At 43.3% G+C, this 24,299-nt stretch overlaps 2 protein-coding genes across 2 annotated transcripts in view; one reads left to right on the plus strand and one right to left on the minus strand.

Moving 5' to 3' along the window:
• The window catches only part of MACROD2 (mono-ADP ribosylhydrolase 2), a 1,251,138-nt gene that overhangs the window by 107,343 nt on the left and 1,119,496 nt on the right, over positions 1-24,299 (plus strand). The gene's annotated exons all lie outside the window — the stretch shown is intronic.
• Positions 575-14,917, minus strand: FLRT3 (fibronectin leucine rich transmembrane protein 3). The gene is made up of 3 exons (XM_048501330.1): positions 14,686-14,917; positions 6,904-7,648; positions 575-4,092 (listed from the first exon to the last, which is right to left on the minus strand). Exon 3 carries the CDS (start codon positions 4,038-4,040, stop codon positions 2,091-2,093), a length of 1,950 nt encoding a protein of 649 aa, XP_048357287.1. The 5' UTR covers positions 4,041-4,092; positions 6,904-7,648; positions 14,686-14,917; the 3' UTR covers positions 575-2,090.

Consider the following 24,299-nt stretch of genomic DNA (forward strand, 5'->3'; position numbering starts at 1 on the left):
CATGGGACACGGTAGACATATTGAGATAGTGGTGTAAAGTTAACAAAGCTCACATGTATACGAAAACAGAGCGCTGTTGCACATTTTGTAGAACCATGCTTTATAAATAGCATTCCAGATTGAGGACAGCATCCATGTATGCTCAGACTCAATACCCTGTTTCCCCGAAAAATAAGACCTACCCCCAAAATAAACCCTAGCGTGATTTTTGGGGATTTTTGGAGGATGCTTGAAATATAAGCCCTACTCCAAAAATAAACCCTAGTTACAGATTCCCACGTGGGAGGACAAAATCATGGGAAAAATAAGACAACCCCTGAAAATAAGCCGTAATGCATCTTTTGGAGCAAAAATTAATATAAGACCCTGTCTTATTTGGGGGGAAACACGGTAGTCGATCTCCTTTAGTGTGCTGCTCCACGTGACTACCCAATCTGCTTGTGTGGGTAGACCGAACCTCTGAAAAATCTGCCCCACCCTTCCCTAAAACATGCATTTCTAAACTATTGTTGAAGTAGCTTATATGCATCCGGTTAATTTAATAAGGAACTGCCAGCTCAATGCTACCCACTCATAGAGTCAATTATCCTTTTACTGATATAAAAATTCTTGAAAAATATTGGCGTCTCACACTTACACACAGATCATTAACTATTTAGCTCACCTCCATTCTGTTCTGAAATCCTATAATTGTAGTAAAAGAAAAAAAGCTGTTAACTATTATGGTATTCTGTTGAATAAGAGAACGATTTTAGTTCGTGCTTTGTGGCACTTTTTTTTTTGAGATGGGCTTGGCACCAAAAACAGAGAATTTGAATACACTTCAGATGATGTAAGAACAAGAAAACTTGGAGAATAAGAGCACTTAGTTTCCTGTACTTAGTTCTATATTTTATTCAGCATTAAGACCAATATCGTTCCATAATTAAGTGTATGTGTGTGAGAAGTTTGTTCCCAGTTAAATGTGGAACACATATAACTTTGGATCAAGGCACATACAAGATTGACCAAAGGGCACATAACTGCACTTTGGTTTTCATTTGGGGAAAATAGTTATGGCAACAAAGTGTCTCGGGTATTAAACATTAACTTGGTCACAACTAAGCAGAAAACCAATCAGAGTTTTCCCCCCACTTCCTCTTTATTAAGGGATTTCTAACTAACTGGAAGAGTAATGGGCAATAATCTCTACTGTAGTTGGAATACATCTAATATGTATAATATTTGGGGATGTTTTTTAAGTGTTTGCTGTAGCACCATGGAACGACTAGAGCTTGTGTCTTTGCCAAATTCTTCTCTATCTGTTTTGATCGCATCTATTCTGAGGGAAATCTTTAGGCCTGTAATCATCTGCTTTTGTGTTTCACGAACAGAAGTAATCATTTAACTGTCCAAAAAATAATCCTCAATTTTTTTATCTGGGGCAATAGTGTGTTCTTGTCCGATCATTTAAATTTCTCCATCTGCTGAAATCTTCAACAGATAAATATTTTTTGCTTATAAACATGGTTATAGCTAAACGACTGATATTGCCCATTACTTTGCACACCCGGTGTATAAAATTTTAATCATATTCATAGATTTAAAGTAACACCCCGAGTTATATTTTGATCCCTTTTGCACCCACTTCTGAGTATCCTCAATTTGCCAGGTTTAACTTTTCACAAATAGCGAAGTGGAAACGGCCTGTGCTTATACTTACAACAATCTCAAATGTATGCAAAATCCTGATTGTTCAACATAGCAAGAGAATTCACTTTCACAGTCAACAAGTCATCTTACTCAGTAGAACACAAAAGTTAAATGGTCTGTAATTTCAATATTAGCAAGGAAAATACAGTACAAATTACTAAAAAATACTAAAATATAGAACTGTTTTCAGGCATCCTTGCTACATTAATCGCAGCGGTAACCTGAAATTTGAAACTTTTAATAAAAAGTTCTTAAATATAAATTATATGGCAAATGTACAATACATTGCTTATTTCAGTCTTTTAATCCAGTGTTCTGTAGTAGATTTGGCAATCTTTAAAGTTGCCTTTCTTTTTAAGAAAAAAAATCATTTGGAAGTCTAATTCTTTTCTTTAGTATCATGAATGTGAGTGGTCTGAATCCGGAATGCCACTGTCTCTGTAGCTTCTGTTACTGCTATTTTCACTGTGGTTGTTTTTATATATATTCATTCCATTAGGGGGGAATATAGTATGTATTACAAACTCCTCCTTGGCTACTTGTTCATTGTTCAAGGAGATCATCTGAAAAGAAGTCTCCCTGATTTCTAAGATGGAATTGTCCTTCTTAGTCCCAGCTTCAGCGTAATCATCTTTTCTCCTCCGGCCTTTGCTGTAGGCACAGTTTCTTGAGAATAAGGACCCGTTCCGGTGGACGTACCAGCAAATCAAAGCGAGCAGCGCTATGGCTACCAACGCCACAGCACCTCCTATGATGGCCGCCAGGGGCAGATTAGAATTTTTGTACGGTTCTTTCTCTTGTTCGTGATTCAGGGTGGTTGTAGGGTTGTACATTTTAAGGGGGGCTGTTTCAGTCTCTATACAAACAGGCGTTTCATCAAACAGATAGATATTGCTGGTTTCCATGGGAACCAGGCATACACGGTACGGTGAGTCGGGCTCCAGGGCTGTGAGCAGATAGTCATTCCGGTCTCCTGTGACAATTGTTTCAGTTATAGATCCAAAGGCAGGGCTGTGACCCATTTTAAGCCAACTAAGTCTTAAAGCAGTCATGGGTAGTGCAACTTTCCAAGAAATATGTATAGTTTCAGTGCTTACAGATTTTACAACAATGGTAATGATTTCCTGTATCGGAGGAACTGTTGTTCTGTAGCTTTTTTGTATGTTGAGATTCTTTATATCAGGTGGTTTGGTCACAGACGTTGGCCAGTGTCCTTGTATGGGATATAAAGTGTTTGGTATTGAAGCAGTTATTTGGATAGTGCTTACAATATCCTCATCTTTGCAGTCAAATAGCTCTGGGTTAAGGTCCTTGATAGCCATCCCGCGCACCTTTTCTGGTGCCTGACACATCAGTCCCCGTACGTTCACTCTGACAGGCAATGTCTGCAGCCAGTCGCGAACCCATTTCATTTTGCACCCACAATGCCAAGGGTTGTTGCGAAGAAACAGCTGGGTTATATTGTCCAGGTCATCAAAGACACCCTGAGGTAAATTACTTAGATTGTTATTGGACATATCTAGTCGATACAATTGCCGCAGGTATGCGAAAGCAGTAGGTGGTACACGATTTATATGGTTTTCTTGCAGATAAAGCTTTCTTAGATTTGTGCCTGGCAAATTTGTTGGAGCAGCGTTGAGGGAATTCCGAACCAGCGAGAGTTCTGTCAGATTGACTAGGTTCACAAACACTTTCTCTCCTAATCCATGATTGTTTAAGAGATTCCCATCTAAAACGAGACGTTTCAGATTTGTAAGGTCTTGAAGGGACAGCTCTGAAATTGTGGAAATACGATTATCGTCCAAGCGCAGCTCTTCTATTGTTTTAGGCAAGCCCCAGGGAATGGTGCTAAGGTGATTTCGAGAGAGAAAAAGAAGTCTCAGATAGATATTATCCCGGAAGGCTCCATCTTCAATGCTAACTGCTGAGACAGAGTTATCATCCAAATGCAGTTCTTCTACGTAAGGAATCTGTGAAAGTGAATCATAAGTAATTGTTCTTATGTTATTTTCCTGTAAATGCAATTCCTTGATGTACTTTGGGAGGTTGGTAGGGAATTCATCCAGACTGTTGTGGTATAAATAAATTCTTTCCACTTTGATCAAGGTTTTTAAATCGGAAGGAATTCCAGCATTGTTAATTTGATTGTTCTGAAGGTAAAGGGTTGTAGCATCCTCTGGGATCCCAGCAGGAATGGATGTCAAGTCGCGATCATTGCAGTAAATGAAACCTGCATCACAGCGGCAGACTGAAGGGCACGACTTGGCACTGACAGACTGAGGTGCCATTTTGAGCAGCAGCCCTATCTTTGTCCAAATTAGGATGAAGTTCCAAGTTACGTTGATCATGGTCAGGTCGCAGTGAGATTTGGACACAGGTCGGTGTTTGGTTTTCAGCAACCTGGAAAAGAAAAGAAATTTAACCAGGTGAAAACTGGAAAGTACCAATGTGAAGTATATATGTCTCCATTGCCAAGAGTTTACCAAGGATTTATCAGTTTGTGTGTACTTTATGGCCATGTAGATGTGGTAGGTTAATTTGACAGAGAGGAAAATGTTTGTATTTTAACTGATTTATGGGATATTTTTTGTTTGGGGTGCTATAATGATGAAGAGGGGCTGATGGCTCAGTGGGAAAACTTCTGCTGGGCATATGCAGCAGGTTCGAGATTCATTCACTGTCTCCAGTTAGAAGGATCAGGCAGCAAGTCATTTATTTATATGTATATTTATTTAAATGTATTTTTAGCCTCCCCTGTACCTAAAGATCTCAAGGCAAGTTACAATACAAGATAAAAATAATAAAAAATCGATAAACCTAAAAAAATTACAATATATAGCATAATAACAATATTTTAAATCCATAAAACCTATTAAAACTTGCGAAAATTCACAAAATATATTAGGATTGATAAAAACTCATTTAAAATTAAAATAAAACGTATTCAAAACATAATACCGTAATACCATATTACCAGAAGGACCTCTATCTGAGACCACAAAAAACGTAATACCGGAAGGACCTCTACCTCAGACCACAGAGAACCATTGCTAGTCTGAGTATATAGTAATGATCTCGAGGGACCAGTGGGTCTGATTAGGTATGAGGCAGCTTCATATGAGTCGGAATCCAAAGAACTCTTTCATCATTATCTCTTTCCTGCCCCCCTCCCCCCGAAACTTGTATTAACATAACATTTCAGCAAAGACTTCTCTGAAATTTCCCCCTAACTTTGGCTGTTTGTGCTAACCTGGTAGCGGTTTCCATGAGGATTCCACATGAAGAACTCACTGAACCAGCTCTTGGACTGAAATCATTTTCTGGTTGTCAGCTTTGGGTTGGGAAATTCCTTGAGATTTAGAGTTGGAACCTGGACATGGCCAGGGCCCCTTCCGCACATGCAAAATAATGCGTTTTCAAACCACTTTCACAACTGTTTGCAAGTGGATTTTGCCATTCCGCACAGCTTCAAAGAGCACTGAAAGCAGTTTGAAAGTGCATTATTCTGCATGTGTGGAATGAGCCTAGGTTTGTGAAGGAAAGGAATGTCATAAGGGTGTAATGTAATGCCATGAAGTTCACCATCCAAGGCAGCTGTTTTCTCCAGGGGAACTGATCTCTATAGTCTGGAGTTCAGTTGTAATTCTGGGGGATATCCCATCCTCACCTGGACATTGGCAATGCTGCTTGGAACTTCCATCACGTGGGCTAATGGGATCACAGTGTTGCCCCTTCAATGTTATTATCTGAGCATGCCTACATTGCAATAAAGAAGCTTATAGTTAAGTAGTTTTCAAGCTCTCCATACTTAGACATGTGGGGTTGTTGGTGACTTAATGGACAGGAAGCATTGGCTCTTGTAAAATGGGACTATTGGGTGAGTAATTAGATATCTTTTAGTATCTAATAATGAGCAGTGCTAAAATGCATGCGGCAGTTCCAAGCTGTTCACTTGGCTGGAGTTATAATTAAGGAAGTCTAGCAGAGAGATGAAATGCAGAAGTGATCTTTGTTGACCTTATGGACAGATTTCATAAACTGACATATGAAAATTTAATGGGGCTGCTTCAGTGAAATAGTACAGAAGTTGTAATTTGAATGTTCTTGTACACTTTCCAGTACAGGAGGTGTGAAAATGCGGAAGAATGGGGAGACGAACATAAGTTCTGCCGTCTTGGGCTACACTACTGAAAGGCTTGAACGAATTAGTTCCAGCATTAGTAATTACAACATATTGTGTTAAGGGCTAGAATACGAAGGCATCGTAAAGAACAAATAATAATAGTATTTATATTGCGCTATATTTATACATATTAAATGGCCTGCTGTTCATCCCTTGACACTAAAATGTAACTTCTAATAGTGAAGTCCTAAGTGGGGTTGTAGCCATCTAAAGTTCACTGAAGAAACCACCTACAAAGACGCAATTCTTCTTAGAATTGTGTTGTAAGAAAACTGTTGGACATTGTAAGGGTTATGTAATTTGTCCCCCATCCAAAGAGCAGGAGGAGGAGGATGCAGCATAAGGGTGCGCCAGCAGATTTGCCCTCCCTAGGGCATTTGCCCTGGTGGAGGGGTGGATCTGCTGATGGGTGTCTGCCACAGGCTTCCGTGGTGGTTGACCATGGTGCAAAGTTCCTATGGCCCTGTTGCTGCCAGCATAGCAGGGGCATTCTGGAGGCGTGGCTGGGGGAGGAGCCAATGCTAGTCAGCTTATACCTGGCTATTGCCTTTGTTATACCAGGGCCTTTTCGTTGGCCTAAGTCCATTAAGACCAATGGGGGCTTTCTGGTGGGGGAGGGAAGACTTGTTGGTGTTTTTTGCCTCCCCACATTACCAGCGGGGTGGAGTAGTCGCTGCACCGCATCCAGGCACTTACCCTTTGGATGGGGCTGCCCATTGTACAGTGAAAATATCTTTTTATTGGAACAGCTTTAATGATATTTGTTAATCTGATATTTCAAAAGTCTCCTAAAACTTTGTTCACTTGCTTTCCCCAGAGCCCATTTCACTAACCCATCATACTTATTATCACCACAACTTTTACTTTTTAGACTGAAACTGCATGAGGATGCGTTTGCTTCTGTGAGAACAGCTGCAATGTAACATTGTAAAATGTTTTAAAAAGCATAACCACTGTAATGGTTTTCTTTCGTAACTTTCTGCATCTTGTTGCCCTGATAAACAAGTGAATTATATTACTGGTCTTACCTTATTTAAAGATGTGAGCGAACCTATTGTGCTTGCTAAAATCCAGTGAGAATTTGCTTTTTGGAAAACAAGTTGATTTGAGAGAAGTTTCTAGCTTAATTCACACAGTTGTATTTCCTTCACAGTAGTAGCTCAAGTGATCCTTATGATAGAACAGCTTTCCTGGTAGGCCCCACTATATTCAATTAACATTCCCATAAAGTTTTTTTTCCTAGGACATCAGGTTGTGGAGGATAAAAGCTTTAGATTCCTGGAGGACTGAGCCTTTGAAGAAGAGGGAGGGAGTTTCTCTTCCGTTGTTTAAGTCCCTGTGTGAAGAGGGTCTTTTGTTTTGGTTTAATACCCTTAACAAAAATTGCTTTCTTTGTAATTCTTACAATCTCTTCTGTGCAGCATCATGGATAGAGATAGTAAATTCAGCTCCGCGTTTTCAAAACCATTCATGATGCTTTGAATTATGATGGCTTCTTCAGTAGACAGAGGAGCTCAAATTCTTTTCTGTCCCAAATCATCCAAGTATAAATTTTGAACTGAAGGCGTGCCTTGGTAAATCCATACCTGCTGGGTTGCCCTGTTCATTTAGCACTTGTTCAGCGTTTCCGGCTCAGAATGTTTCCATGTCTGCAGATTTCGAGGGCTCACTTATTGTAGATAGTTTTTCTTGAATTCGGAGGATTTTCTTTTTGAAGGAACAAGCATGCTAATGCTGGCGAAGGGTTTCCTCCCTGGAATTTCACTCAGTTTCCTGTGAAAGCAAGCAAATATTAATTAATTGTGATCAAGAGGAAGAAATGTTTAGCTGTTTACACGTATTGCTCTCAACATTATTAAAATGCTAATACTTACAGGGAGAAAGATAATTGAGCAAAAATGCGATGCTCCTATATATTGCTGCCTTAATTTCAGCTTTTCAGCAAAGCAGAACAGTGATGAAAGTCAGCTTTGATCAACAGATGAAATATTTTTCACATGTGATACATGACTCTTTGCTTTACAAGCAAGGGGGCCTGCTTCATAGAATGGGCTTCTGGTTTTCTGCTTTCAAGAAACAAGACCTGCACTTTAGAATGCTTTCCATTGTCTCCAGAACACTATAAAGCCTGAAAGCTCAACATTCTATCAATTGTTGTTACAAATCCTTAGAAATCCCCTTCTTTGATATGTACCAAAATAGGGAACAGACAGAGACAGTTATAGATGTGTGCATTTCAGGATGAGTTTTCCTTGGAAAATGAAGCTATGTTGCATTTGCTTTCTCTTGCCAAGTGAAGGATTGTTTTGGGCCACTGCTTTGATGCAGGTCAGAATCCCATATTGCCCTGTTCTGTGAAGTGTCATACATGGGATATGTTTAGTTGGGCTGTTCAGGTAACTCTACTTAAAAAAAAAAGCTTAGGCTACAAGGTGCACCAGGAAACGTACCATGCTGCAGTGTCATTGAAACTCTTATTGCATCCTTAGCAAGCATATTTGGTTCTTAACTGGAAATGTAAATGCTGAAACTATGTTGAAGAGTGCAGTTCCCAGCAGACTTATCTGTAGCCCTGTTGAATACATGTAAACATGTTTAGAATTGCAGTGTACATTGAAATCTGGTTCTCTTTCCACACTGGGTAAGCTCCAATTAGCCATGAGTTTTGGTTTCTGAAAAGGATGCTGACTGTAAGAGTCTGCAGTATACCCCTGCTTACTACATGCTGTTCAAAAGTCTGATATAAGCATTCACAGTTTCTCTTGTTTGCTGATTGCAACTCAGTCCCAGGAAAATGCTGGCGTTTCTGTGGTTAGCCTTAAGAATCTGGATAAAACGTAATTCTAAAGAAGACCTTCTACACTATTTGTGTAGAATTAATGTGGTTGTTTAGACTGGGCAAGTTTGCTAAATTAGTAACAGGACTAATTCTAGGTGAGAATTTACTCCCAGTTTTACTTGATAAACCTGTGGGAGATATTCTTTGTGATTCATGATTCATACACATGAGCATATGGTATATAGCTTTGCTTATTTAATAGGTAAATTGCCCCCAGTGGTCTGCTGAAGAAACCACGAGGCTCTGATGACTATAATTCGTTTTAAAACTCTGTAATCCACTTCAGTTAACGTGAACGGGAAGAGAAACATTAATATAGGTCTCTGTGAAGTCTGGGCACAGGAGAAGTAGCTGGAGGTAACTCTGGCACACAGTAGAGGAACAGAAGATTTAAGAATGGTGTCGGAATGAAAAATGAATCTGCATAAGTCATTAATTAAAGAGCAAGGATTTCCAGTAGCTGCTCTTCCAGGAAGAACTGCATGCGGTACTGAAACTGAAGATATAGAATGTCTGAGCATTTTGTCTCAAGCAAGAGGGGACCAGAACACAATTCTACTTTCCATATATTTAAAATCCCCCTCCCTGCTTGGGTGCTATTTGATATTCAGCCCCTCGTGCTGCCCCATAGTAAGGGTTGTAATGTTGGATTAAAATGAAAGCGCTCGAGTTCTTTGTTTTTTTAAAAAATAAATCTCTTCTCTCAAAACTACATCAAACAAAAGGATAAAATAAAACAAGACTCTTTGGGAGTTTGGAAAAGACTGGTTTCAGAAACGTGGATTAAGCTTCTAACGCTTCCAACCCCCCCCCCCCACCGCCTTCTTTCATTGAGAAATGAGAACAGTTTTCTTGAGTTTTGATTTAGTTTGATATCTTGCAGTTCCCTTGTCTATCCAGTTCTGCTACTGAAAACAATGTGTGGCATAATAAAGGCAAGCAGCGAGATCTAGCCACACAGAAGGGACTCTCGTTGCCCTGTTCGGCCTCCTTTTGCTCGAGGTGTCCTTACGTCTTCTCTGACCTCAAGGCATTCTAGCTGAGTTTGCAGGATGAAAAGAGAGCTATCCCCCACTGTTACAGACAACCGTAGTCCGGTTTTTACAGCATCCAGTTGGGAGCTTCATGGCCCTATGGTTTTGAAAGAGAACATTAATTTTGAACAAAACCCCAAGAAAAATGGAAGAGCAAAGATCCCGGTTAATTAAGGATTTTCTTGATACATCCAGTAGCTTTCACTGTAACCCTTTTCAATACATCAGCATAATGCCTGAAAACATTTGGGGGCAAGTTTGCATTCCCACAGTACTCACAATTCTTGACCAGCAGTAATATTTAACCTATGTCAATACTATATAAGCTATTTACGGTATGTCAGAGGCTTTACTGCAATTCTGTAGCTGTATAATAGAAGCAGTTTTGCTCTAATGGTTTTTTTTTTGAAAAGCATTTAAAATATTTTAAAAACAGCATTGCTGAAGAATCGTATCTAAGAATCCCAGCTCTGAAAATTGATTAAGTGAAGTTCTTGTAGCATACTTGGTTGAAAAATGACAACTCAAAGAGAATGTGTTCGGTGATGGGACTTTGATGTGAGAAACAGTAGATCCATCCTAGCACAGCGATGTTTTACGGATTCAAATATATCTCCTCAGGCTATAAACGTCAGCAGCGTGACATCTAGAATTAATTTGCCTTGGCTGTACAAAACTGATTGGTCAGCAGTTTTGGTTCTGCATGACCATTTGATTTATTTCATTGTAGCCTCTGTGGGTTGAAGAAAGGATCTAACCCAACTAGTGCTGAGATTTTTGTTGTTGTTGAGGGTATTGCATGGAGTTTGAAGAGCCTGTCTACAATCGAGCTGTCCCTGGGCTGTGGTTGCTATTAAAAACCTTTACACGGTTATTTTGGTTCAACATGACTCAGCTGTCTGGAAAACAAAGTGCACAACATTGTTTTCTTAAGTGTACTACTCAGGGTTAGTTGATAGTGACAGCAAAATACTTCCTAAGCCACCCTGTCTAGTAGCTGCAATTTTCATGAGCGTAGTATGTCAGGAAAGGGCCCCCCATTCTTTTGTTCAATGTTAGGCAAGCAGAAGAAGCTTAAAATATCTTCCTGAGAGCTAAGGAATGTAAAGCTTTGTTGAAAAGTGTACTCCGGAGCTCTCTTTGGGCCCTTTTCTTTCAGGAACATTTTCTTTGGATTATGGAAATAAAGCACTTTGTATCACAATTCAGCATTCAGGCAGGGTTACACTTAGTAAGTCGGCTATATTAATCGTCAGCGCTGGAGTAAACAGTTCGAGTTTTGAATTGAGGCTCTGCAACACAGAGAGAGCATGAATGGGCATATCTAAGCCTCAACCACGGTGTAAACGTGCCTTTTTGTGGTATGGACGAAACACACACAGGCTCTGTCCTGGCAGACAATGAAGATGTGACGCAACTAGTCAATGAAAGAAATGTCGAATTTCTCGTTGAGACAATGCTGAGGAGTAAACTTTTAATTGGATATAATCCTTGTAAAGAATCCAGCGTTGCCTTCGGGCTAAGTGTGCACACTTCTGCAGTATTTGCCCGTTTGTTGTAGAGAATGAATGAAAAAGGGCATTTTGTTCTGCTGAGTCTTGTAGTCTGATTCTATCCATGTTGGATTGCCCTGCAAAGCTGCCATCCTAGGTCAGTTTACTCAGAAGTAAGCCTCCTTGAGTGCAATGGGACATATCCAGAGTTCCCTGTGTCAGCTGTGGTCTGCGGCCTGGCTCTGCAAAACTATTTAAAGAAACTCAGCAGCGATTGCAAGACAATCGCTGGGATTGTTGGAAGTTTCAGGGCACCCTTTGTTTTTTTCCATAGTCTATCCGAGTAGCCCTTAATATGTCCTTTGTCCTCTGTGCTGGTCCGGGCTCTGCAGTTTGCAGAAGTTTGTTTTCCCCACTTCCTGTTAGCTGGAGACAACCGCTACTTCTATTCTGACGTTGCTGGTATCATTTCTCTCTCAAATGATATCCCACAGTTTAATAATAGCTATTTGCGTATTTAATGACTATTTGATCAAACTAAACTTATCCTAGGGACATTTTTGTACACATCTGTTTTACAGTCCTGATGCTCCTTCTGAACAGTTTAGCCGCTTAGATTATCTTAAACGTACTCATTTGGAGGTAGATTCCGCTGAAATTAGCGGAACGTATTTCCAGGTAAACTGGGGTGTTAGAAATACTGACTCAAACATGGCTATCAGCTCCTACCATCTCTGATTCAAAAGAGACTTTCTGTGAGCCTCTCAGCCTTCCCATTAGTCTTTCAAGTAAGCAGTGAAATGCTAGAAGAAACCTCTAGCAACCTGACTTTATCATTTTCAGCTCTTTTGGGGGGGGGGGGTTGTCAAAATTACAGCATAAAACCCAAAGCATGATTACTTTTGCCTTTCAGACAGCAGCATTTATTTCTGAGAGGCGAAGACTGCTGTGTTTGCAGCAGAGAAAATCTGCCCACTGGGGGGTGGTACACACTGCAAGAAATCTCTTTATGGGAGGCTGTGAGTCTGATTTTTTTTAAAATGCTGCTGACCAGTTTCTCTGCTTTAATCACAAAGGCTACTGGTGAGAGAACAGTTGAGGATTGCAGGGGTGGGGAGGGGAAAGAATTCATTGTGCAAAAAAGCATTTTACGTCCCACAGTTTTCGGGGGGCGGGGGGTGGGAGAATGTCCTGTTAAACGTAACTTGAAGATCTCTTCACTATTTTAAACAAAGACTGGGCACAACAAGATTGGGCTATGATTCCTTAATGGGCTAAAAAAAGACCACAGAACTGGAAAGCAACTTTGAATTGAAGGAAATTTTTTTTAAAAAATTAATTGCTGAAATTTACTTTATTAGAAGGAAAATTCTGTTTCATCGTCATATCCTACATTCTCAAATTTGGCACAAGCAATATTGGAAAAAAGCAAATTTTGATTTTAAGGTTCTCATATCTCTAATAAAAGGTAACCCTTTGCAGGGTCCCTTGAGAAGAAAAATGCCTTCAGTGGCACAAATAATATATTCCTTTAAAGTGGTCCCCTTTTTGATCTGGCTAAGGATTTGTTCAGAATTTGCATAGGCAAGTAGTTGTATTGTCACTGTAATTTGAAGGTTTTGCTGCTTGGGTAATGTAGCCTCCAGCAGGAAACCAAACCAGAAGTAGTTAATAGTATATTGAAGTCTGAGGGATCCCAAATTTCAATTAAACTTTTGCGAACATTTCCCTTAGTAGCAAGAGAAATGTCATTTATTATAAAAAGGATGACTTAAACTGCCGGAGAAGAAGATAGGAAACCTATAATTCATCTACAGTGCTGCCTCACAAATTTCAATTATGGAAATGATTTTAATTGTGCTGTAGATAAGGGTTATAAATATGTGAACATCTAGGAAAGACTCTTCAAGCATTTGAAAAAAAAACCGAGTTATCCACAGGTAAAACTGTAAATACAACATCTAACACAATGCCTTTATTTAGAGCTCATACAGCAACTTTATGACTGCAGTAAATCCTGTAAACACAAAGTTATAGTTTAAACGCAGCACTTAATTCAAAGCATACACTGTTGCTTCTCCCCGCCTGCCCCCCCTTTTTGGGTTTTCAGATTCTCCAGTTTAACTGACAAATGCATGTAGAATGCACTACTGAATTACATGTGCAGTATGTTCTAATGGCTTTGATTTATTTCCCCATGTTTCTTACATCCACAAACCCCAATTTTGGTCAGATTATAACTGGTAAATACTGCAGACCAAACAGAAAGAAAAAGAAAAAGCAGTGTATGTACATATAAAGCATGTATGTACATATAAAGCAATATATAAAGCAATGAGAAACTGCAGTACAGGTCAATACTTATTAGAGGCCACATATATCTTCTTAAAAAAAACCCATCTTGAATTTAATATGATACAAGGTAGCATGCTAAAAATATTTGTAAAAATTGGGCCTGTTGCCTGTTTACATTCTTTGCAACCATTTCGTTTTGCATCCCTACCTCACAGTTTTCTTTTCAACGTTAATTGCAGTCTTGTTTAAAATTTAAAAAATGCAGTCACATAGGAGATAAAACATCAAGGCAACAGGGCTTTGCGGGAACAAAATTATCCCCCACCCCTCCAAAAAAACCCCCTCCAAACCCTAATGTACAACCTGGTTACTATATAGATTGTTTTAAATATTCAGTATGTCCTGCTGTTCTTTAATAAGCTTAGTTTCTCTAATTTCCTGAGATTAGTTGGCTTTTGTTATGCAGGTCACATCCTTGGCCAAATGGTGGCCTTTAGGCTTTATATTGAGAATAGAATGTGTTTCGTGTGTGTGTGTGTGTGTGTGTGTGTGTGTTGTCTTGTCTGTTGTGTGCTAGGTAGAATCAACAGCCTTTGCTCCTAAGTGGCTTCAACATTAGTCTTGGACAATAGCAGTACAGGCTTCAAAGACTAGGTGTAGCTGTTTGTACGCTCCTTCCTAAGAATCGCAAAAGTTCCCTCAACATCTTAGTTCTCTGCTCTTGGGCAGGAGGCTTTTTTTTTTTGTTTCTGCGAAGTAATTTATGCCCTTCCACAGGCATAAAAAATGAATAGTAAAAGGAACACACTACGATAAATTGCACACCGCTGGTCGCATTGGAAGGCATGCGGCATGCATTCTGGCGTGCTCGCTCGTCCATCGCAAAGCCTAGGAACGCCTGCAAAAAACGATTCCAAGGACCTCTTCTCTTTCGATTCTCAGTCCCTTTCCTATAACCCTTTTAAATCTCTCCCTGCGTGATCTATCGAGCTGCTTCCCCGCACGCATCACTTCTTTGGCATCGCACGGCAGGGTCTCAGCGCAGTGTCTTCCTATCTCTGAACGCTCCCCTGCCTTCCTCGGCGCGGAGGGAGAGCGCAGCTCAAACTTGTGGGCTGCGGAGGAAGAAAAGCCACGAAAGGCACTTACCAGCCGGCTGACGGAGGGAGAAAAAGAGTACAGACATCCCACTGAGCAGTGCCAGAGTAGCTGTAATCCCACTAACGCTTGTGAAAAAACCTCTCCATTTCAGATCCCACAGACCCAAAGCAGCAGCAGCAGCAGCCAGCTATTGAAGGAGCGTTGCCTGCATCCAGCCCCTTCTCCCTCCCCGAGGAGGAATGAGAGGGAAAGCAGCATTCCAGTTCCAGGCAGGCCACCCACCTCCAAAGTCTGAAGTTAAAACTCTCACCTCACAGTGGCTGAAGGAAGGGGTGATGTCATCAAGGGGCCGGACTCTGGCTCCGCTTCAGGCTGGCAACTGGATGAGCAAACTGTCACACAGTGGAGCCCGGCAGACACCAGAGGGCGTCAGAGGAGGCAAAATCCAGGTTTGCCTGCCCAACTCGACGCTTGGTGGGCTTTGCCGTCCTCAGGGTTTCGGTGCTCGCCTGAAACATTTCCACGTTCAGCTGCTTGCGGACAGCAACTGAGCCCTGCGGATGGGTTAGAGCGGCGGGGATCCCTTAAGCCGTTTTAATTGAGGTGTGGGCGATAGGCTGCCCCCAGGGATCGAGGAGTGAGACCAATAAATGGGATTCTTTGAGCTTAATTTTGCTTGATCCTCCGGTGCTGGGCTGCTGGTGAGTTTACCAGCAGAAACTCTGGCATCAGGCTTCAGGGGGGACCAGCCCTTTTTGTGACGGACGAATGGTGCAGTTGGTCTCTGGGGGGCACAGCGGATGTGTTAGAACTGGCATCAATGCCCAAGGTTTTGCCTCGCTTCAGAGGGTAGCTGTGTCGATTGCGGTCGAGTCCAGGAGCACCTGGAGACGAAGGGAGCGTTGGCTCTTGCAAGCTTAAACCCTGAGCCTCTTGATGGTCTCTACGATGCTTAAGTCTAACATTTGCCTAGGAGTTGCTGCTGCTATAGCAAAGGGCATCATATGGGTGATGGGGTTTCTTCCCCCTCCTCTGCACAACTGAGTACCTTGAGCAGCAAAACCGGGGCTTGGCAGTGTGAATTTCTAGGAGTTGCAAAACCACGACTAACTGGATCTTGGGTCCGCTGCAGGAACAGGATGTTAATCTGCTTTCAGTGGTGCTTCTTTCTGAAGCCGGCTGGCAGTCGGCAGCCTCCGGCTTTGCAGGGATTCCATAGAAGCATCACTTTGCAGAGAGCAGCTTGGAGATTACAGGCTGTGTTAGGAAATACCGATTGGACTAGATACAACATTGTAGATACTCGTGTCTGCTTATCTCACTGATAAGGCCATTTAAAATATCGGGTGGGTTTCCTTGCAGTTTAGCTTTCTTTCGACTAGTAGTATATTAACCGGGGGAAGAGGCATGGACGGAGCACAGTTTACATTTCTCGGCAACTGATTTTCTCTGCACGTATTTCCTTGCCTGTGAATTCAGGCAGCTGTCTCCTATGTCGTTGGTTGCATTTTGTCCATCGGCTTAGTTTTCCTTATCTCATCTCTGGGCTCCTGGCATAGCAGCGTGGTGCCTTGGGTTCGAGAGCAAGAGGCTCCGTGCTATCAGTGGAAGCGCCAGATAAGAGCCTGGCTGACCCCCATTGTTCGCCGGCTGCGCTTTCGTGGGCATCAGAGGCCGGAGAGGCCAAGCTCAATTAAGTTCACGACAGATCTGGTCATTTAAAACTCGCGCGGCCATGGAAATCGTTAGGAACCTGAGAAATTGCGGGATTAAAAAAAAAGGGTGGAAACATTTAACCCTGTTCTTTTCTAGTGTCACTCTCCATTTGCATCAGCGCAGCAGACACGTTAGTTGGGGATGCGTGGATGACTGAAGCTAACTGCAGATTGCATTTCAGTGTCTTGCTGGCCTGGCCATTCTGCAAAGGCAGAGGATTTGCGGTTCAGCCCGCCGGCATCCTTCGACAGATTGCAACTCATGCTGGTGCATACCTTTACATGTATCAGTCGAAAGTTCATAAAAAGATACGTAGAATGCACATTCAGCTATCTCCGTCGGTGAAGCCTGGCCAAGTGCCTAATGCATCAGCTAGGAACTGTAACAAATCTTCTCGAACAATTCCAAGGGGTCCTAGAGAAATAATTAGATTTTACCAGGTCACAGCTGCCACAGAATACTAAAAAGGGTTTGGAAAAGTCTACATCAGCTGCGACTTGTGTTGCTGGCTGTATCATTTAGGCTTTCGAAGCACCTGTTTGAGTATCTGACTCAAGCTATTCTTCAGCAAGAAGGTGTAGGTTGAAGATGTGGCTTTTGCTACGAGGAAAAAAAATTCAGTGTAATGCATGTGGGAGAGCACATGGGAATAAAAGCTTGGGGTGGAAGGATAGCGTATATTAGCTTACTAGTATGAATTTTTTAAAAAATAACAATGATGTTACAGATGGATAAAATTCAGTTGCAGAATATTTTCTAGCTAGAAACTGTTTGGATCTTATAAACCAGAAATCGTAGTTCTGATTGTTTAGCAGAATCGATTTGGGGGGAACCTTTATTCATGAACAGTTAGATTCGGGCAGTGGTGGGATCCAAAACTTTTAGTAACAGGTTCCCATGGTGGTGGGATTCAAACAGTGGCGTAGCGCCAATGGGACTGGGCGGGGCATGACAGGGGCGGGGGCGGGCATTCCGGGGCGGGGCATTAATAATTTCTCTGTTACTGTAAAAAACTCTTACTGTTAAAAAAAAGTTCCTAATTTCCAGCTGGTATCTTTCTGTCCATAATTTAAACTCATTATAGCAAGTCCTATCGTCTACTGCCAACAGAAACAACTACTTCTCCTCTAATTGACTGCCTGTCAAATACTTAATACTTTCAAATACTTAATTTTGTTTCTAGAAATCAAAAGGATACTTTCCTTAAACAAGGAACTTTACCATATTACTAAAACATGTTTTTAAAACAGCCCAACAGGGAGAATTATCCCGTTTTCTACCTTTGCTAACCAGCCACATAGGAAACCACAGGACTTTATGATTTTTGGACCTAATGGAATTTCTAATGGAAAAGCAGACCCAATTAGCAACCGCCTCTCAGCACACACAAATAATTAGTAACCCACTCTCAGGAACTGGTGAGAACCTGCTGGATCCCACCTCTGGATTTGGGTCCTTAGAGATGAAGTAGCACCTTAGTAGCCCCTTAAGAGTAGCATCTTAGAGCACCTTGGAGATGAAGGGAGCTTTGACTCTCGAAAGCTTATACCTTGAACATATTGTTGTTCTCTAAGATGCCAGTTGGCTGGATTCTGAGTGCTCTACCTTCTGAAACTATTTTAATGACAAGGCTATTGCCCAAACTAAACCCTTGTCACCACCATCAGTACATTGCTAGTGTCCCTAGTGCCAGCGTGGTGTGGAGGTTAAGAGTGGCAGACTCTAATCTGGAGAACCGGGTTCGATTCCCCGCTCCTCCACATGAGTGGCAGACTCTTACCTGGCGAACTGGAATTGTTTCCCTGTGCCTACACATGAAACCTGTTGGGTAATCTCGGGCTAGTCACAGTTCTCTCTGAACTCTCTCAGCCCCACCTACCTCACAAGGTGTCTATTGTGGGAAGGGGAAGGGAAGGAGTTTGTAAGCCGCTTTGAAATTCCTTGCAGGAGAGAAAGACAGGGCACAAATCCAAATTCTTCTCTTCTTCTTCTCGTCTGTCATTTGTGTTCACTCAACAGAGAAAAATATGCACAACTCTCCTACCCCCAGCTCTGAGCCAAGAAGGCCCTGGCTCTGGTGGAACTCAGCCAAATGTCCCTGGGGCCAGGGACCACCAGTAGATTACTATCAGAGAACAGGAGGTTCTCCATGAATGACATGAACATATACAGTCCCAAAGATATGATGGTCCTGGACCACTCAAAGCCTTACAGGTTAATACCAGAACCTTGAAAACAGTCCAGAATTCAACTAGCAACCATTGCAGCCAGTACAGCACTGGCATAACGTGCTCCCTCACTGGTGTCCCAGTTAGCATTTTTGTAGCTGCATTCTGGACCAGCTGCAGTTTCTGGGCTAGTCTCAAGGGTAGGCCAGCTTAGAGCAAGCTACAATAATTTAGCCTGGAGGTGACTGTCTCATGGATCAGTGTGGCCAGGTCTGTATGGGAAAGATAGCTGGTCAACTGTCAGGCTTGACAAAGGTGGAAAAAGGCCATCCTGGCTGTATGTACAACCTAGGCCTCCATGTACAGGAAGGACTCCAGGATCACACCCACGGTCTTTACAGAAGAGGCATGTGTTAAAGCCTCACTGTCCAATATCGACGGTTGGAATCCCCAGTCTGGACCCCCCTTGTCCCAGGCACAGGACCTCTGTCTTCCATGGATTTAATTTCAGCCTGCTTTGGCTCAACCATCTCTCAACAGCCTCCAAACACTGGACCAAACTATCTGGGGCAATGGCCAACTGGCCCTCCATCCACAGAAAAAGGTGGGTGTCATCCGTATATTGATGTCAACCCCACCCAACGCTCTGGACCAGCTGTGCCAGGGGTCGCATATAGATGTTACATGATATCAGGGAAAGGATTACCTCCTGCAGCACCCCACACAAGGGGATGTCACTGGGACTTTCCCTCCCCCAATGCTACCCACTGTCCCTACTCCTGAAGAAATTGGGTCAACCAGTTTAAGGCTGTTCCCAGGGGTGGGATCCAAAAATGTTAGTAACAGGTTCCCATGGGGGTGGGATTCAAACTGTGGCGCAGCGCCAATGGGGCTGGGCGGGGCATGACGGGAGCGTGGCCGGGCATTCCAGGGACGGGGAATTCCTGGGCAGGGCTGTGGCAAGGACACAGCCGCTGCGCCGGTCCTTGGGCGGGAAACTAATGCATGCAGGCGTAGACTGCCACGCACGCTGGTGCACCTCCTGCTAGACTGCTTCAAGTTCTGAGCGCTACTGCTGAGGAGCAGAGGAGGGGTGTAACTAAGGCAAAAATCACGTGGCCAAATCACCAATTAGTAACCCCCTCTCGGCACACACAAATAATTAGTAACCTACTCTCAAGAACCTGTGAGAACCTGCTGGATGCCACCTCTGGCTGTTCTCCGTAATCTTGAACATCGAGGTGGTGGACCAAAGGATCGTAATCGACCGTGTCAAATGCTGCGGTAAGATCTAAAAGCACCAGCAGCGCTGATCCCCCTCAGTCTATCTGTCAATGGAGCTCATCTGTGGTGACCAGTTCAGTCTCTGTCTTGTGGCCAGGGTGGAAGATGAACTGCAATGGGTCCAAGCCCCTTGAAAGCCCTTTGCTGGGGTCGCCATAAGATACACATGCAATTCACTATCTGGATGGGAGGCAGGTTGTCAAATCTTGGAAACCAGGCAGGGTCATTTCTTGGAGAGGGACCACTAAGGAAGACTCTGTAGAGAAAGGCAATGCCAAACCACCTCCGCTTAATCATTTGCCTTGAAAGCCCCTTGCTAGCATTGCCGTGAGCCATTTGTGTTGAGGGCGCTTGTGTACGTCCATTTGTTCTGTCCCTCGATTGTGAAAAATGCCTGTTTTCTTTAGTTGAGGCTTGTATCACTGTGTCCTGACTGTGCTAGCTAATTAGTCCTGGCTTGCATTTCCCCCCCTCAGTTGGCACTTCTTCCTTATGATGACATGTCGCTGCCTGAAGAATGGAGCCCTGAACCAGATACAGCAACATGGCCGTAGACAACAGCTGCTCCAGCCTTTAAGTGGCCAAGAAAAGCAGCCAAGATAAGCACTGTGGCATGCAACAGGATCAGAGCTGTGGATGTGGCTTTTCCTGTCTTGTCAACGCACTATTGCTGCTGTGGTACCACTGCGCGGGTCACGCTTTTCCCTATGCAAGAAGGAGAGCATTATGACAGGCACACCCCCTGTACTTGTGCAGTTATATAGGAGCAGCAGTGGCGTAGGAGGTTAAGAGCTCGTGTATCTAATTTGGAGGAACCGGGTTTGATTCCCAGCTCTGCCGCCTGAGCTGTGGAGGCTTATCTGGGGAATTCAGATTAGCCTGTGCACTCCCACACACGCCAGCTGGGTGACCTTGGGCTAGTCACAGCTTCTCGGAGCTCTCTCAGCCCCACCTACCTCACAGGGTGTTTGTTGTGAGAGGGGAAGGGCAAGGAGATTGTAAGCCCCTTTGAGTCTCCTGCAGGAGAGAAAGGGGGGATATAAATCCAAACTCTTCTTCTTCTATATTGGGATGCCTTTTCCCACAGCCTAGGGAAAAGAATGATGTAGCAGGGCAGGGGGGAAATGCCGCCACTTGTCTAGAAGAAGAAGAAAAGTTTGGATTTATACCCCACCTTTCTCCCCTTTAAAGAGACTCAAGGTGGCTTACAAGCTCCTTTCCCTTCCTCTCCCCGCAACAGACACTTTGTGAGGTAGGTGGGGCTGACAGAGTTCGGAGAGAACTGTGCCTAGCCTGAGGTCACCCAGCAGGAATGTAGGAGTGCGGAAACACATCCGGTTCACCAGATAAGCCTCTGCCACTTGGGTGGAGGAGTGGGGAATCAAACTCGGTTCTCTAGATTAAGATACACCTGCTCTTAACCACTAGACCACGCTGGCTCTCTACATACCCAGGGGTTGTTGTTTCTTGGCCAGGCGGAGCAATTATTTCATTTGCATCCTTCTGCAAATGTACGGTGATGTTAGATAACTTTCTAGATAATGGTTGGGTTTTGGTTTGAAATGAATGTTAAGAGTTGTAAACCGGTTGGCTGTTGTGGGTTTTCCGGGCTGGGTGGCCGTGGTCTGGTAATTTTTGCTCCAACATTGGGCCCGCATCTATGATGGGCCTCTTCAGAGGCATGTCACAGTGAGATATGTGTTTGGTGCCACGGAGAGAAATGCATCTCACCATGACATGCCTCTGAAGATGCCCGCCACAGATACAGGTGAAAGATTAGGAGCTAAAGCCACCAGACCATGGCCACACAGCTCAGAAAATGCACAGTAGCCAGTTGTTTCCAGCCCGAAAGCCTTTGACAGTATATGTAAGCCATTTGTTATGATTGGATCTAACAAGGAAAAAAATGGACAAATTGACCACCATCTGGTTCCTTTCCTTCATTTGGCCTTGTTACCCAAATGGCCTATACATGTGTCTGTCTCAACTACAGGAGCGGCCCCCATACCATGTCCAGAGCATGCATAGAAGAGAAGAAGAAGAGTTTGGATTTATATCCCCCCTTTTTCTCCTGCAGGCGACTCAAAGGGGCTTACAATCTCCTTGCCCTTCCCCCCTCACAACAAACACCCTGTGAGGTGGTGGGGCTGAGAGAGCTCCGAAAAGCTGTGACTAGCCCAAGGTCACCCAGCTGGCACGTGTGGGAGTGCACAGGCTAATCTGAATTCCCCAGATAAGCCTCCACAGCTCAAGCGGCAGAGCGGGGACTCAAACCCGGTTCCTGCAGATTAGAATGCACCTGCTCTTAACCACTACGCCACTGCTGCATTTAGAGTGCAGTCTCAATGCTTATCTGCCTGCTTAGAGTGCCAAATATCTTCCTCTATCATGCAATAATTCAAATTTCCCATTTATTTTCAATTTTATTTTATTTTTATTCCACCCATTCCCGATTGAAGTCCAAATGAGGATGGCTAACGTGAAAAGATAAAGTAAAATGGAGATTTTATTCAAACTTTTATCAAGTGTTAAAATCCTCAGACATAAAACACCAGACAGCACCTTCATGAAATGGATGGCACAAATGAGGAGGCCAATCAGGAAGGGGATGAGAGGGGGAAAGAAAAGGAAATGGAGGAGAAGGATGGGGAAAACCAAGGAAGGAAAGAGAAGAATGGGAGAGAAACAGGGAAAGGGAGGCCAGATAGAGTGGAATCATTGCTGATCTCAACCATAGTCCTGGTGAAATATCTCAGTTTTACAGGCCCTGTGGAACTGAACCGGGTCCTGCAGGGCCTGGGTCTTAGTAAGTAGGGACTTCCACCAGGTAGCTGTTGTGGGTTCTCTGGCCTGTGGTCTGATAGGTTTTCTACGAACATTTTGCCTGCCTCTGTGGCTGGCACCTTCAGAGACATGCGACGTTAAGATGCTTTTCTCTCCATTCCACGAGGACTTGGGCCCCTTCCGCACATGCAGAATAATGCACGGTCAATCCACTTTCACATTTGTTTGCAAGAGGATTTTGCTATTCCGCACAGTAAAATCGAGCTGCAAAGTGCATTGAAAGCGGATGGAAAGAGCATTATTCTGCATGTGCAGAAAGGGTCTTGGAGCTGTTCTTTCATGTTTCTGAAATTTGCTGGGGGGTGGTGGTGATCTGATGGGTGAGGGTATGAAGCATAACAGTTTCTTGAAACACACGAAGCTGCCTTATACCGAATGAGACCCATGGTCCATCGAAGTCAGTATTGTCAACTCAGACTGGCAGTGGCTCTCCAGCTTCACCAGGAGTCGTTTCAGACGCTCACTATTTTCTGACAGCGTTATGATGTCATCTGCATATCTCAAGCTGTTACTGTTTCTTCTGCCAATATTCACTTCACCTCCACTCCGCCTTCAGATCCCGCAGGGCCCTATTCTCAGACGGGAGGATATTCCACCAGGTAGGGCCAGGACCGAGAAGGCCCTGGCCCTCGTCAAGGCCAGCCGGATGGTTTTTGGGCCAGGGATTTCCAAGAGGCTCCTCTCTTGGAGGGGCCTGCCTGGGCAATATGGAGAGAGGCGGTCGCTAAGGTTTGTGGGTCCAAGACCGCTTACAGCCTTAGAGGTCAAAACCAGTACCTTGAAGATAACCTGGTACTCGACAGGCAGCCAGTGGAGATGGGTGTTTATAAGCCACCACAGGCTTTACTGATCCAGCTTTACTTATGCTATATTTTGCATATAGACTGGGTAAAATATATCCTTAGCTGACACATTTTCTAATCAGAAACCATACTATTTCTCCTGTCACTATTTACTGAAGATCTGAACAAGCCAACCAGAGAGCTGACCAGAGAATTTCAGTGACTAACAGTTTCACAGCAATAAGAGTCTGGTTTCTATTAGGTAAGGAGGTGGGGGAGAGAAGCAGCAGATTAGAAGACAACAGAACTTTTTGTGCTCAGTGAACTTCACTGAGAGGTTAGTTCGCCGATTTTGAATGCCTATCTGACTTTTGCCAAACTTAACTTGTGTGGATCTTTTTTTCCTTAGATGGCTTTCTTGAAACATACTGCTGGCAGCTGCACTGATCAAAAGCAAAATCCTAGGCAGAAGCCACAGAGTATCTTCGCAGCATTTCGTGCAAAAAAAGGTGGTGGGATGCGGTTTTAAGATCTTGGCCTGAAATATCCTGTCATCTCCCTTTGAAACGTCCAGCCTGTTGAAGAGTTGCACGTATTCAGTGTCATTTTGGTGGTTCCAAATATTATGCGGCTTCTGAGTTTGCATGTAACCTTGTCATATAGATGCTTAAATCTCGAAATCTTGGGATTTTTGTACCATCTATTTGTTTCCCACTATTTCTGTGCTACAATTTTTGGAGTTCTGTTGAGCGTACATGTTCTCTGGGAGATAGACGTGTCTCGTTCCCTTCCTCCCTTCCTTTGTCATGAGATCGAACATTAATATTAAGAATTAGTATATATTCCATGTAGGAAAATGATCATGAGT

This window comes from Sphaerodactylus townsendi, linkage group LG01, assembly GCF_021028975.2.
Source record: "Sphaerodactylus townsendi isolate TG3544 linkage group LG01, MPM_Stown_v2.3, whole genome shotgun sequence".
Classification (NCBI taxonomy): Eukaryota; Metazoa; Chordata; class Lepidosauria; order Squamata; family Sphaerodactylidae; genus Sphaerodactylus; species Sphaerodactylus townsendi.